The sequence below is a fragment of the Equus asinus genome, chromosome 21 (genome assembly GCF_041296235.1).
Source record: "Equus asinus isolate D_3611 breed Donkey chromosome 21, EquAss-T2T_v2, whole genome shotgun sequence".
NCBI lineage: Eukaryota > Metazoa > Chordata > Mammalia > Perissodactyla > Equidae > Equus > Equus asinus.
The window spans coordinates 16087401-16101565 of NC_091810.1; the positions used below are offsets into that span (position 1 = coordinate 16087401).

General features: G+C 47.5%; 2 protein-coding genes across 5 annotated transcripts in view; one reads left to right on the plus strand and one right to left on the minus strand.

Annotated features, from left to right (window-relative positions):
• Positions 1 to 796, minus strand: part of CAND2 (cullin associated and neddylation dissociated 2 (putative)) — a 30321-nt gene extending 29525 nt beyond the window's left edge. Inside the window, exon 1 of one of the 4 annotated variants that reach the window (XM_044754174.2) lies at positions 640 to 796. In XM_044754174.2, the coding sequence (XP_044610109.1) occupies positions 640 to 707 (68 nt within the window). In that variant the 5' untranslated portion in view covers positions 708 to 796. Of the gene's footprint in view, positions 1 to 88; positions 114 to 639 lie in introns of those variants that run through there. The other 3 variants (XM_070492847.1, XM_070492849.1, XM_070492851.1) reach the window with 3 other exon arrangements.
• A 3915-nt stretch (positions 797 to 4711) lies between these two features.
• The window catches only part of TMEM40 (transmembrane protein 40), a 71119-nt gene continuing 61665 nt past the window's right edge, over positions 4712 to 14165 (plus strand). Inside the window, exons 1-5 of the mRNA XM_070492865.1 lie at positions 4712 to 4967; positions 9715 to 9808; positions 10131 to 10302; positions 12631 to 12769; positions 12980 to 13078. Coding sequence (XP_070348966.1) covers positions 4835 to 4967; positions 9715 to 9808; positions 10131 to 10302; positions 12631 to 12769; positions 12980 to 13078 — 637 coding nt within the window. The 5' untranslated portion in view covers positions 4712 to 4834. The remainder of the gene's footprint in view (positions 4968 to 9714; positions 9809 to 10130; positions 10303 to 12630; positions 12770 to 12979; positions 13079 to 14165) is intronic.

Here is a 14165-nt window from a genome sequence, read left to right on the forward strand (position 1 = left end):
GGCGGCTCAGAGATGCTGGGGGAGGGGGAACAAGAGGAAAGGGAGTGGCAGACCAAACCTGGAAGCCCCCACCCCAACCATCACCTACCTGCGCCTGCAGCCCCTTCCTTCATGGGGAGGGGAGGGGAGAGGAGAGGGTGCCCGATCCAGTGCAGGGGGGAGGCCCAGGGCGATTTCGAGAAGAGGGCGGGGCTGAGGGGGCTGAGGGTATCAAAGAAAGTCAGCCCCCGGGTGGTGGTCCCAGAAAGAGGCCGGGTTTCAAGGCTGGGAAGAAGAGGCGGGCTCCGGGACCCCGAGGCCGAGGGCTGCTCGGTGGGGTGCAGGGGGGCCTGGGCGCAGGATGCGGGGAGAGATGAGGGCAGCGCACAGACGGAGAGAGGGGGCAGAAGAAGGGTGCAGAGGGGCGAGCAGGGCTCCGAGGAGGGGCCGAGGCCGGGCCGGATCCGCAGGGCGGGACGGAGCGGGATCGGGGGAGTGGAGAGGGCCGGCCCCCAGCAGGGGAGAGGGGGCCGGAGCCTCCGCGGGGCGGGGGGCGCGGGGCGCGGGGCGGAGCGTGCCACGGGGACAGGAGGCCGGGGCTGCGCCACCGCGGGGCACGCCCGGCGCCCCGGAGGGAAGGAGCCCGCGGGCCGGGCGCACCTGAAGTCCTTGTCGCTGGACGTCATCTTCTCCAGCAGGCTGGAGATGTGGAAGGCGGCGGTGCTCATGGTGGCTGCGCGCCGGGCCGGCGGCCGGAGGGAATATGGCGGCGCGGGCGCCCCCTCCCCCGCCTCGGCGGGGCTGCGCTCAGCAGACAGAAATAGCAGCCCCCGCCCAGCCCGGCGGCGCCGCCGCGCTCACCGTCGGCCTCGGGCCTCGGGAGGCGGAGAGGGGCCGAGGGGGCCCTGCAGTCTCGGCCCGAGCGCCAGCCCGTGTCCCTTGCCCCCGCCCCATGGACAGCCCAGCACCGGCTTGCACACCCCGAAAGACGGGGAGCTCACCACCTATGACCGGACTACTCCTCCCTATGGCTCCCATGGGTACCACCTCTACCCTCTGGGCCCCTCGGCCTGCCCGCGTGGCAAGGGCATGGTATCCAAGAGTCTCACGTTAGAATCCCAGGTCCACCAGTCCCCGTCGTGTAACCGTGGCCAAGTTACTTTACCTCTCTGAACCTCAGTTTTCTCATCCGTAGCCATTCAAGAAACAGGAGCTGCTATTGTAGGTCAGGCCAACCAAAGCACTCGTCCCCCCGCCCCACTCCCCATGCTGGCCTGCCCCAGACAGAATCTGAAGGGTGTACCCAGTCACACCAGGCCCCTTGCCTGCCATCCCCAACCCTCAGGCTGTCAGAGTCAGTTTCTTCCTTTTATAGCTACGCTGCTGAGGCCCAGAGATGCACAAGGTCACACAGCAAATGAATCTGGGAAGGAATCAGGACTGACCCCAGGCCCCTTAATGCCTTGGGCAACAATCCTCCCACGAAGCTGCCCACAGGTGGGTACAAGTTCAGAGCGAGAGGGTCTGTAGGAGGACAAGGAGAGCCTGTGCATCTCTAAACAGCCAGGAGGCTGCTGGCTTTGGGAAGGAGAGTAGCATATGCTTTGTAGCAAGACAACTCTGGGTTCAAATCCCTGCTGGGCTGCTTCCTGACTGTGAGGCCTTGGGATAATGACACAACCTCTCTGAGCTGTTTTTCTCACCCATAAGATGGGGATAAAGAAATCTTTATAACGCACTTTTCGGGTACCTGTTATTATGGGTACCTGGCTTCTAGAGCAGCGCTGTCCAACAGAACTTTCTGCAGTGTTGGAAGTTTCCTAAGTCTATGCTATCCAATATGGTAACCACTAGCCACAGGCAGCTATTGAGCACTTGAAATGTGACTAGTGAGACTGAGGAATTGAATTCTTAATTCTGTTTACTTTTAATTAATTTCAGCTTAAATAGCCACCTGTGGCTAGGGGCTACCACAGTGGACAGTGCAGTTCTGGACAGTAGGGACACAGTGGGGGACTAGACATGCACAGCCCCTGCCCCTTGGGGACCTTACATTGTGGTAGAGGACAGCAGCATTAAGGAAGAAAGAGATTTGATAAGGAAAATAAGAGCTATACAGAAAATAAAAGAGGGCGAGGGGACAGAGAGTGCCTCGGGGGTGGAGGGGCAACTTTAGCCAAGGTGGTCAGGGAGGGCCGTTTTTGAGAAAGAGACACTTGGGCTAACATCTGGACAGATGAAAAGGAAGCAGCTGGGCAAAAATTTGAGTGAAGATCTTCCCAGAGGGGGAACAGCAAGTGCAAAGGTCCTGAGGTGAGAACAAGCCTGATGTATTGAAGAAAAGGCAGTGGCTGGAATGTGGTCAGTCTCCTACGGGAGGAGTTGAGATCAGAGAGGTGAACAGGGGTCACATCTTTCATGGCCTTTCAGACCAAGGTGGGGAGTTGGGATTTTATGTCAAACACTAGTCAGCCACTGGAGGGCATTAAGCAAGGAGGTGACACAATTAATTTAGAAAGATTCCTCTGGCTGCTGAGCAGTCATGCAATCAAGGATGATGGTGGTTTGCATTAAGGGGGTGGTGGTGAAGTGGGGAAGAAATGGACAGATTCGGCTGTATCATAGAAATAGATACAGCAGCTTTGCTAAAGGAGTGGATGTCGAGGTGAGGAAAAGGGAGGAATTACAGGTTTTCAGCTAGAGAAGGTGAGTAGATAGTGGTGCTTTTTATGGGGATGAGGATGTCAGGTGAAGGAACCTTTTGGGAGGAAAGAGAACTGGAGAGCTCTACGTTGACCTGTTATCTTGGAGATACCAACAAGACATCCAAGGAGAGATGTCACATTGAGGAGTGGATGCCCCAGGTGCATCAGGGGAGAACGCTGCATCAGAGAGAGAGGTGAAGGGAAGGTCTCACAGAGATGGTATTTAAAGCGATGGGCATGTACAAGGATGGATGATACTAAGTGTTATCGAGGATGTGGAACAAATGGAACTCTTCTCTGGTGCTGGTGGGAGCTTTAAATGGGTACAACTACGTTGGAAAACGGCTTGGCAATAGTTACAAAAGCTAAGCGTATATCTACCTTGACTTACTCAGATTAGCAATCCTACTCTCGAGCGTGTATCCAAGATACATGAATGCATGTGTATTCAACAAAAGAATGTTCAGAGCAGCTTTGTTCAGAATAGCCCCAAATTAGAAACAACCCAAGCGTTCATCAACAGGTGAGTGGATAGACTACGGTATATTCATAAAATGGAATACTGCACAGCAATGACAACTAGCTCACTACTCCTGCACAAAATAACATAAAGGAATCTCAGAGATTCTATACTGAATTAAAGAAGCCAGACTTAGGAGTGCATACTGTATGGTTCCGTTTGTGTGAAGTTCCAAACCAGGCAAAACTAGTCTAAAGAGGACAGAAGTCAGAATAGTAGTTGCCATTGAGGGATACTGACTGGAAAGAACACAAGGCAGCCTTCTTGGAGTGCCGTCTTGATTGGGGTGATGACTATGCATATATAACATATGTAAAACTTTATTGAGCTGTTCTTTACTACATGGAAATGTGTCCGAAGGAAAAGGAGGGATATGAAATAAATATGCAGTTTAACAAGGTTTTTTTTTCCTGCCTAACAATATTTTTGGAATAATTTTACAAGTGAATATAGTTCTACAAGTCAAAAATAATTAAATAATGATAACTTTGGAAACCAGTTTGGCAGTTTCTTATAAAGTATAGTTACCATATGACCCGGCAATTACACTCACAGATGTTTACCCAAGAAAAATGAAAACGTGTGTTCACACTAATCCTTGCACATGAATGTGGCAGCTTTATTTATGAGCACCAAAAACGGGAAACAAACGTCCATCAGCTCGTGACTGGAGAAGCCCACTGTGGCGCATTCATAGAGTGCAATTTTACTTAGCAAAAGAAAGGAAGAAATGCAATAAAATGGATAAATCTCAAGAACATTATGCTAAGTGAAAGGAGGGAGACATAAAGTCTACAGGTTATTTGATTCCATTTATGTCAGATGTCCAGTGGTCGCCAGGGGCTGGGGGCAGGGCGGCAATGCAGAGTGAGTGCAAAGCGGTCCGAGGGGACTTTTTGGGGAGGAGGAAATGTTTTGTATCTTTATTGTAGTGGCGATTACATCGTATTGTAGTGGTCAAAACTTATCAAGATGTACTCTTAAAAATGGCAGCCTTACTATATGTAAATTACTCCTCACTAAAGCTGATTAAAAATCATTAATGAATTAATATATAAAGCCTTGGAAGTGAATGAGATCATTAGAAAGAGTGATGAGAGAGAAGAGAGCCTGGCACTGTGCCCTGAGGGAAGTCCAACCTTCAGAGTTTGGGTAGAGGAGAAGAAGACTCAGAAGGAGTAGAGGTGAGGAAGGGAGGAAGCTTGAAGATCGGGGTGTCCCAGAGGCTGAGGCAAGAGGGACTTAGGATAAGGTAGGAGTCCATGAGATGGGTTCATACAGGGCTCTGCCTGGCACACGTCACGAAATAACTGTTACACCCATTAGGATGGCTACTATCAATAAAACAGAAAGTAACACATGTTGACGAGGATGTAGAGAAATTGGAACCCTTCATACTGTTGGGGGGAATGTAAAATGGTGCAGCTGCTGTGGAAAAGTTTGGCAGTTCCTCAAATAATTAAAAATAGAATTACCATATGATCCAGCAAGTCTGCTTCTGGGTATAGACCCAAAAGAATTGAAAGCAGGATCTCAAAGAGACATTTTACAACCACGTTCGTAGCAATATTATTCGCGACAGCCAAAAGGTGGAAACAAGTGTCCATCGACTGACGAACGGATATGCAAAATGTGGACTATATATACAATGGAATACTATTCAGCCTTAAAAAGAAAGGAAATTCTGACACATGCTACAACATGGATAAACCTTGAGGACATTATGCCAAGTGAAAGAAGCCAGTCTCAAGAAGATAAATACTGTATGATTCTATTTATATGAGGTACTTAGAATAGTCACAACCATAGCAATAGAAAGTAGAATGGTGGTTGCCTTGGGCAGGGAGGAGGGGGAATGGGGGGTTGTTCAAGGGGTACAGAATCTCTGTTTTACACGATGAACAGTTATGGAGGTGGATGGTGGTGATGGTTGCATAACATTATGAATGGATTTAATGCCACTGAACTGTACACTTAAAAATGGTTAAGATGGTAAATTTTATGTTATGTGTATTAAACCACAGTTTAAAAAAATGAGGGAAAAATAGCTGTTACTATCAGAGGTGGGGGCGGGAGATTCTTATCCAGGGTGAGTCTGATGTATTAGGGTAAAGGTGAAGCTGCTATGACAAACAGCCCCCACCCATCATGTGTTTTCAAGAACCAAGAGCATTTCTCTCTCTCATAAGAGTTCTGAGGCGGGCAGGGCAGCTTTGCTCCCTTTAGGTATTCAGGAACCCAGATGGCTCCCTCCATCTTAGCGTTCTGCCATCGCCTAGAAGACTGTCCTCAACTGCTTGAAGTTGGATCAATGGCATACCTGGGTTCCAGCCGGCAGAAGGGGAAAGAGTGTGGAGGAGCCCATATCCAGTGTCATAAGTCCCGGACGTTGCTTCCAATCCTACGCCATGGGCCAGTCTTAGGCACATGGCCATGCCTAACCGCAAAAGAGTCTCGGAAATTAGGTGTAGCTGAGCGCCATGTTCCAGAGGCGTCCACAGCAAACACTTAGTGTAGAGCCTAGAACCTTGGAACAGCTACTCAATAAATGACCCTGGAATCAAAATTGGATTGTTTTTGCAACACCAGGCGAATGGAGGCAGAGATACTCAACTCTGTGTGGCAAAACCCCAGGCAGCTGCTGATCAGATCTGTAGAACAGCAGTTCAGGATTTGCTGAGACTTGCCTTATGAGCTGTTAGATTGTAAATTTTTATACGTGTTGAAAAGAACATGCATTTTCTAAGTGTTGGGTGCAGGGTTTTATGTATGTCTATTATATCAAGCTTCTTAATTGATATCCTAATTGATATTCCTAAGTTTTGTCTGTTTAATCTATCCTTTACTGAGAATGCTGTGTTAAAAATTCCCACTTTGATAGTTGACTTGTCAATTTCTTCTAGTAAATCTGTTCTCTTTTACTTAATGTATTTTCATAGTATTACTAGGTGTGTACACATTTAGAATTATTATATGTCCTGGTGAAGTGTTCCCTTTATCATTACGTAGTGATCTTTTTACAAAATAATGCTTTTTGCTTTAAAGCCTATTTTGTCTGTTATAAATGTGGTGATGCCTGTTTTCTCTTGGTTAGAATTACCTGAACTTTTATTTTTATTTATTTTTTGCGCACTTTCAGTTTAAGTCTTTCTGGCTGCTAATGTTTTTGGTGTATCCCCTGTAAACTGAAATAATTTTAGACTTACCAAAAAGTAGCAAAATAGTACAGAGAGTTTTTATATAACTTTCACCCAATTTCTTCCTCTAATATTAGCATCTTGCATTGCTGTGCTACAATGATCAAAACCAGGAAATTAGTATTGATACACTATAAACCAAACTGTAGACCTTTGAATTTTATTGATTTTTCCAGTAATGTCTGTTTTCTATTCCAGCATCCAGTTCAGGGCCCCGCACTACATTTGGTTGTCATCTCTCTTTAGCCTCCTCCAATCTGTGGCTGTTTTGCCTTCCTCCCTTGTTTTTCATGACCTTGACACTTTTGGAGAGAACTGCTCAATAATTTTACAGAATGTCCCTTAATCTGGGTTTGTCTAAGGTTTTCTTGTGATCAGGTTCACGTTATGCATTTTGGGCAAAAATATGACACAAGTAGTTTTATGCTCTTTTCTGTGCATCATGGCGAAGGCTTCATGATGTTGATAAGTCTTACGAGTGGTGATGGTAACCTGGATCACTTGGCTAGCCTGTGTCTTGGTTAAGCCGAGTTTTTCCACGAAGTTACTATGTTTCTCTTTGTAATTGATACATTTATAATTTTATAAATTTGCACCTAAAATTTTTTAAATTTTTATAATTTATAAAATTTTAGACATAGTACTTAATAAATATCTTGGGGGAGATCCTCCGAGACTATGCAAACATCCTGTTTCTCCTCAAACTTACACCCACCAGTTTTAGCATCCATTGGAGGACCTTTCTGTTATGGTCTTGCTGCCAAATGGTGATTTTCCTTCTTTTTTTTTTTTTTTTTGAGAAGATTAGCCCTGAGCTAACTGCCACCAATCCTCCTCTTTTTGTGGAAGAAGACTGGCCCTGAGCTAACATCCGTGCCCATCTTCCTCTACTTTATATGTGGGACGCCTACCACAGCATGGCTTGCCAAGCAGTGCCATGTACGCACCTGGGATCCGAACCAGCAAACCCCAGGCCGCCAAAGTGGAACGTGCGCACTTAACCACTGAGCCACTGGGCTTGCCTCCCAAATGGTGATTTTCTATTTCTCTCTTTCCTTCCACATTTATTAATTGAAATTCTTCTAAAAGGAAGACGTGTCTCTTCCTCATATACTTTTTCTCCCAATTATTTATTTATATCCATGGTCTCATGTATATTCATTTTATACTTTCAGTTATAATCCAATACTATTACTACATATTTTGTTGCTCAAAGTGTCCCAGGTTTGGCCATCGGGAGACCCTTAAGTCTGGCTCCTGTGTTCTTTTGACAAGCCCTCATCCTTTTCTGAGTACTTTGTTTTCTTTCTGGCACCAACAGATGTTCAAGGCTCATCTTGTATCTTCCCTGTTCCAACCCTACAACCATCTACTTTTTCAAGGAGCAGTGGTTCCTTTTACTGGAGAATGATGCTTAGAAACCAGTATCTGGGTGCTGGGTGTGCTCATTGCTACTGGGATGTCAGTTCTTCTAGGGTCCCTCAGCAGACAGAGCTATTAAATAAAGTCCCTTATGAAACAAATCTATAACAAGTCTGATACATAATAAGTGCTGATTTCTCCTAAAAAAAATGAATGAGAAACATCTCTATAAGCTGATATGGAGTGATTTCCATATATACAGTTAAGGGGAAAAAAGTAAAGTGCAAAAAAGTATCTACGGTATGCTATGTGTCATGTAAGAAAGAAGATATAGGAAAATACATGTGTCTACTCATGTGTGCAAAAGAAGTCCAGGAAGGATAAAGCAGAAATCAAAATGATTGGTTACCCACAGGTAGGAAAGGGCTGAAAAGAAGGGAGGAATGGGAATAGGGAAGAGGGATGAGAAGGAAGCAACACTTCTCTGAATGTACCTTTTTGACTCGTAGATAACAAGAAACCCTGGTTCCTTTTATTGGAGAACGGCATTAGAAACCAAGATGTGGGTGCTAGATACGCTTGTTGCTACTGGGGTGTCATTGCATGTAGGCTCTCTCAGCTGACAGAACAAGGAGATATTTGTGTGTATACTAACCTACTCATATCCAAATACCTATAAAAATTTCTATACGTACCCTTTCTATCTCTATTAAGCTAACCGTGAGTTCATACTGCCATCTCCAACTCTAATCCGTTACCCCATGCATCATTCCAGCCTCCTCCCCTTGCTGAACCATAACCTCCTATTCCAACAGTGAGAAACCTGGCTCCCACCATCAGCCACCCATTAACCTAATTGTTTGATTCCAGCATATATGTATAGTGATATCAGAATTGTTAACCTGTACCCCCATTGGAAACAATTTGATCAACTAGAGTATAGTGCTATGTATATCTTCTTTTGCCTTCAGTTTTGCAGATTCCGTGAATTTCCAAAGTTATTTAGGTCAGCAGCAGCTGTAGCCGTCACAGGGAGACGCCATGTGCAGGCAGCTGCCAGATGCCTCATTCACCCGGATGGCCCAGGAGACCCAGCCCAGTGCTGGAACCTGGCTATGGGGTGTAGGGATAGGCTTTGCCACATGTCCACAGACCACTCTGAGCTGGGTTTTCTGCCACATGCTGAATCTGGAACATCTCCTTATTGGCCATTTGTCTTAACTGACAAATGTATAGTACCAGTTTGTTCTTTTGCCTGATTCTGTGGCTATAACAGCATTCATCTCATCCTCTTAGTCTTTTCCTAATTTCCACCTTCTTTTAAGAATCCTGAGGCCGGCCTCGTGGCACAGTGGTTAAGTGTGCACATTCTGCTTCGGTGGCCTGGGGTTCGCCAGTTCAGATCCCGGGTACGGACATGGCACCGCTTGGCAAGCCATGCTGTGGCAGGTGTCCCACATATAAAGTAGAGGAAGATGGGCATGGATGTTCACTCAGGGCCAGTCTTCCTCAGCAAAAAGAGGAGGATTGGTAGCAGATGTTAGCTCAGGGCTAATCTTCCTCAAAAAAAAAAAAAAGAATTCTTGCTGAGCTAAAGTTGAGGGAGTCTCCAAATGGATTATGTGTAGGACAGTGGGGTCTCCCAGTCAGTTTATTGCTTCTAAGGTCTTTCGTGGGACAGAGGGGAGGAGAGTAGTTGTTGCGGGTGGTACAATTTAAAGTTAGGGAGACGAGAAAATGCATCGGTATCTTTAGGAAATAGCAAATAACCAGTTGTATAGACATCCATCCATCTCAGTAGAGTGAAAGACCTTGAGAATTGGGCATGACATTTATTAGAAACCATCACAAGTTGGTCGGGGAATTGAAAAGCTGAGTGGACGTGTGGCCTGTGGGTTTCAGAGCAGTTGGCGGCAGTGCCAGAGTTCCATGGGCTGGGGCCTCTCTTCAGGTCCTCGCCTGAGCCTGTGGCCCTCACTGAATCAGGGACAGAGTACGTTGTCTGCTGCACCAAACACACCTTCACTGACCACATGGTGTTCCAGGTGAGCAGGGAGGGCTGAGGCCCTGCTGGGGCTTGGGCCCAGGGAGTGGTCCCAGGGTGATGGGTCCTGTAGGGTCATGGCCCCCCGCATTGAGTTGGTTGGGAGCCCAACTTGATGACAAGATCTGTCACCACCTGGTATGTCTCTTTCGCCCTTGACCTAGGACCTCTCTGGCTCCTGAGTGTCAGCATGGAGACAGGGAGCCTGGGCAGGGGGACTGGGATGGGGTCATTTTGGCCCACAGGGTGAGAGGTAGGACCTCCTGGCAGCAGGGCTTGGACCTAGAGTGGTGTCTAAGCAACTCCTCTCCGCTGTGGTCCAGTTTGACTGCACGAACACACTCAACGACCAGACCTTGGAGAATGTCACGGTGCAGATGGAGCCCACTGAGGCCTACAAGGTGCTCTGTTACGTGCCTGCCCGGAACCTTCCCTACAACCAGCCTGGGACCTGATACACACTGGTGGCACTGCCCAAGGAAGACGCCACAGCTGGTGAGCCCTTCTCCAGACACTGCCCTGGCCTTGTGGGCGCCCTTGGGATCAGGATGAGGTGGGCAGCTTGTGCACTAGCCGTTGGTCTCCTATGAGAGCTTCAACTCTTATTTCAGTCCTGAGAAGCAGCATGATGGCTAAGTCCTGGGTACTTCTCATACATTATCTGATTTCATCCTCATTGAAGACCTGTGGGGCTAAGTACTGCTGTCCCTGTTCCCAGATGAGGAAATAGACTCAGGTGGAATGACTTGTCTAAGTTCACATGGCTGGTAGGAGGCAGAACCCAGGTCTCTCTGGGCCTCAGACCAGTGCTCATTGTACCATGAAAGCACAAAGACAGGCACTATACTGAACCATCCCAAATCCACTCCTCCCAAGGAAACCACCAGCTGCTTTTTCCAGACCTTGGACAGTGGGCCTGTGACTATATACATGGACATAGCCATCCCGCAGCATCTCTGCTTCCCTCTTTCTTCCTTCCCCAAGAGGAGACTCCTTGTACCCGTGGTTTCACTCTCCTGCCTTCCATGCAGTGGCATCCCTGTCTAGATTTGTGGGGTTGGATGGCATGTTGCTACTACTGATAGCATAGCAGAGACCCAGAGAGCAGGCTATGGCCACCTGCCCTATGGAGGAGCTCATCCCCCACCATGGCTGCAGACATCCTGACCACCCAGCTTCTCTTCCCTGCAGTGGCCTGCATGTTCAGCTGCATGATGAAGTTCACTGTCAAGGACCGCGACCCCACCACTGGGGAGACCGCTGACAATGGCTATGAGGATGAATATGTGGGAAGAAGCTAGTGTCAGGAGGCTCAGTTCTGTGCCTGAGGCTGCAGAGCAACTCCCTCCAGGAGCTGACAACGAGATGTGAAGCGCTTTCTTGCTGTTTTGGGCTTTACAGCTCTCCTTGGAAGAAACTTTTTTTTAACTCAAAAAGTACATGCTCATGTACAGAAAGAAAACTTGGGAAATACAAAAACAAAGTGTAAACAAATAGGAAAACATTACCCGTGGTCCTTGGGAGTTATTTGGGGGAGAGTTGCATAATTGAGATCATTCTATACGTTATACATCTTGCTGTTTTCACTTAAAACCATAGTGTAAGCATTTTCCTCTTTCATTACGAATACTTTATAAACACAATTTTTAATGACTTTGAAATACTCTGTTATGTAGATATATCATAATTCAAACATGTATTTCAAATTTTCACTATAAATGCTACATTAAACATCCTTTGGATGCAAATTTTTATCTGCATTTCAGATTATCTCCTTAGGATAGATTCCTGGAAGTGGAATAATTGGGTCAAAGGATAAGCATGATTTTAAGACTCTGATTCATTTTGTCAGCTTGCTTTCTAGAGTAGCTGGATCAGTTTGTGTCTGCTGGGTGGTCCTTTGATGCACTGAAATAGCCCTTCAAATTCCACCTCTCTGAGCTTGGATGGAACCGAGCGCAGGATCGTTCTGGGGTTTGACGATAGGGCAGTGGCTCAGTGCCACCTGAGTGCAGACTGTTATGCTCGGCCTGGGGTTGGAGATTGCTAGAACTCCTCATGACAAGAGGGACAGTCACTGTGGAATATAACTGACATGCACGGTTGTGTCATCCTAGCACCACTGTCGAGGAGGGGCCTCCCTGAGTCAGCAATGACCCTAAGGGCAGGAACTGCCCCAGGACCAGGTGAGCTCCTTGGGAGAGGCGGGTCTGAGGCAGTGCTGCTGTGTAGGAGCCGCGTCCTGCTTATGTGCACCTGGCACATCCACAAGAGCAGGGGCTCAGGGAAGATGTGTTGGGGAAATGGATGGGGAAGCTTTGGGTACACTCAGTCCGAAGTAGGGGGAAGAATTATGTGTCAAGTTCAGGGACGACACAGCTAGGATGGAGGTGGGCGTCCAGGACAGGTAGGCCCAGAGGACACAGCTAAGGTAGGGGGAGGACCTGCTGAGTCATAGGAGTGACCGAGCCACAGGAAGCAGACCTCTGTGAGTGCTCCCTACAGGCCCTGGATCCTTGAGGCGCTGACTCTAGGGGGCTCCTGAGGGGATGCATCTTGCAGCTGACACCCTAAGGTGGCTACTGGGTCAGGGTATTTTCTGTTAAAGGGACGCTACTTGGCTGTGACCACCTTGAGGACAGGGACCCAGTCAAGTTGCTGTGTGTCCCCAGAGCCTAGCACAGTGCTCAGCATCGAGCAAGCAGCTGCTGTATGTGTTGGAGGAAAGGATGAGCAGCGAGTACAGCGCAGAGGCGCAGAGGTGCACAACAGGGAGTTTCTCCTGCGGAAGTGCGTGCCTAACGGCCCCCTCCCTCTCCCCAGCTGGAAGACCTGGAAGTCGCTGTAGCTGACCACATCCAGAAGGTCATGAAGCTGAACTTCGAAGCAGCCTGGGATGAGGTAGGAGATGAGTTCGAGAAGGAGGAAACATTCACCTTGTCGACCATCAAGACACTTGAAGGTAAAATCCTTGGCTACTGTTGGCGTGCCTCTCCCCTTGCTCTCCTCCCTGCCCCCTGCCCCCAAGGATCCAGGGCCAATGTCTAGAGTGCATACTTCAGACGCCACTTCATTAAAAGCCCCTCAGAGCAGGGTTAGGGGATGGGGAGTGGTGGTGGCACAAAGGGAGACAAGATCTGTGGGTTAATGATACTGGGATTTCTCCGTGCAGAGGCTGTGGGCAATATTGTGAAATTCCTGGGAATGCACCCTTGTGAGAGGTCGGACAAAGTGCCGGATAACAAGAACACCCACACGCTGCTCCTGGCTGGTAAGCGGCATTTCTGAGTGGGAGGGGCCTGGGCAGCTCGCAGTGCAGACGCCACTGCATCCTGGGAACGCACGCCCACTGGGAACACAGGGATCCCAACTCACAGTGCCGATGGCTCACCAGGGGCGAAAAGACCCGCAGTGAAATGTCCCCCTCCCAACCCTTGCTGCCAGTCATCCGTTCCCTTCCACAGGCGGCCAGTGTCACTATTACAGGCAATGCCGCTCTGTCCTCCAGGGATTTTGTGGCTAGAAAAGTGAATACAGACACATTTCCCTTTTTTAACTCAAATGTTTATGTACACATGGTATGTACATTGCTCTGGACCTGGTTTTTCACTCAACAGTGCATCTTGGAGATCTGCCCTATCAGTACATAGACTGTCCTCATTCTTTCTTTTTTTGGATTGTGATAAAATATACACAACATAAAATTTACCATTTTAACCATTTAACCATTTGTACAGTTCAGTGGCATTAAGTACATTCACGCTGTTGTGCAATTGTCACCACCATCCTCTCCAGAACTTCTTCCTCATCCCAAACTGAATCCTCATTGCTGTGTGTAGCTGCCTCATATCCCGCTGTATGGATGTTCCATAGGTTACAGAACCAGCCGTATCAATGAACACTTAGACTGTTCCAGTCTTTAGCTATTACAGACAGGGCTACAGTGAATAACCCAAGAATACACATATACATGTATACACACATACTTTATTTTGCACGTGTGCACTGAGGATATCTATAGGATAAGTTTCCAAAGGCATTACCAGGTCAAAGTGCATTTCTCATTGTGATAAATATTTCTAGTGCCTTCCATAGGAATTGTATGCCTCTGCTCCCACACTCTGGACAACACAGTATATTATCAGATGTTATGATCTTTGCCAGTCTGGGTGAAAAATGGTGTCTTAGTGTAGTTTTATTTTACATTTCTTGTATATTGAATGAAGTCAAGCATCTTCTCAAATGTGAAGTGCCATCGTATTTCCCTTTCTGCGAATTGTTTTCATATTCTTTGTCTAATTTTCTACTGGGTTGTTGATCTTTTCTAATAGGAATGGGATTTTAAGCATTCATCATGG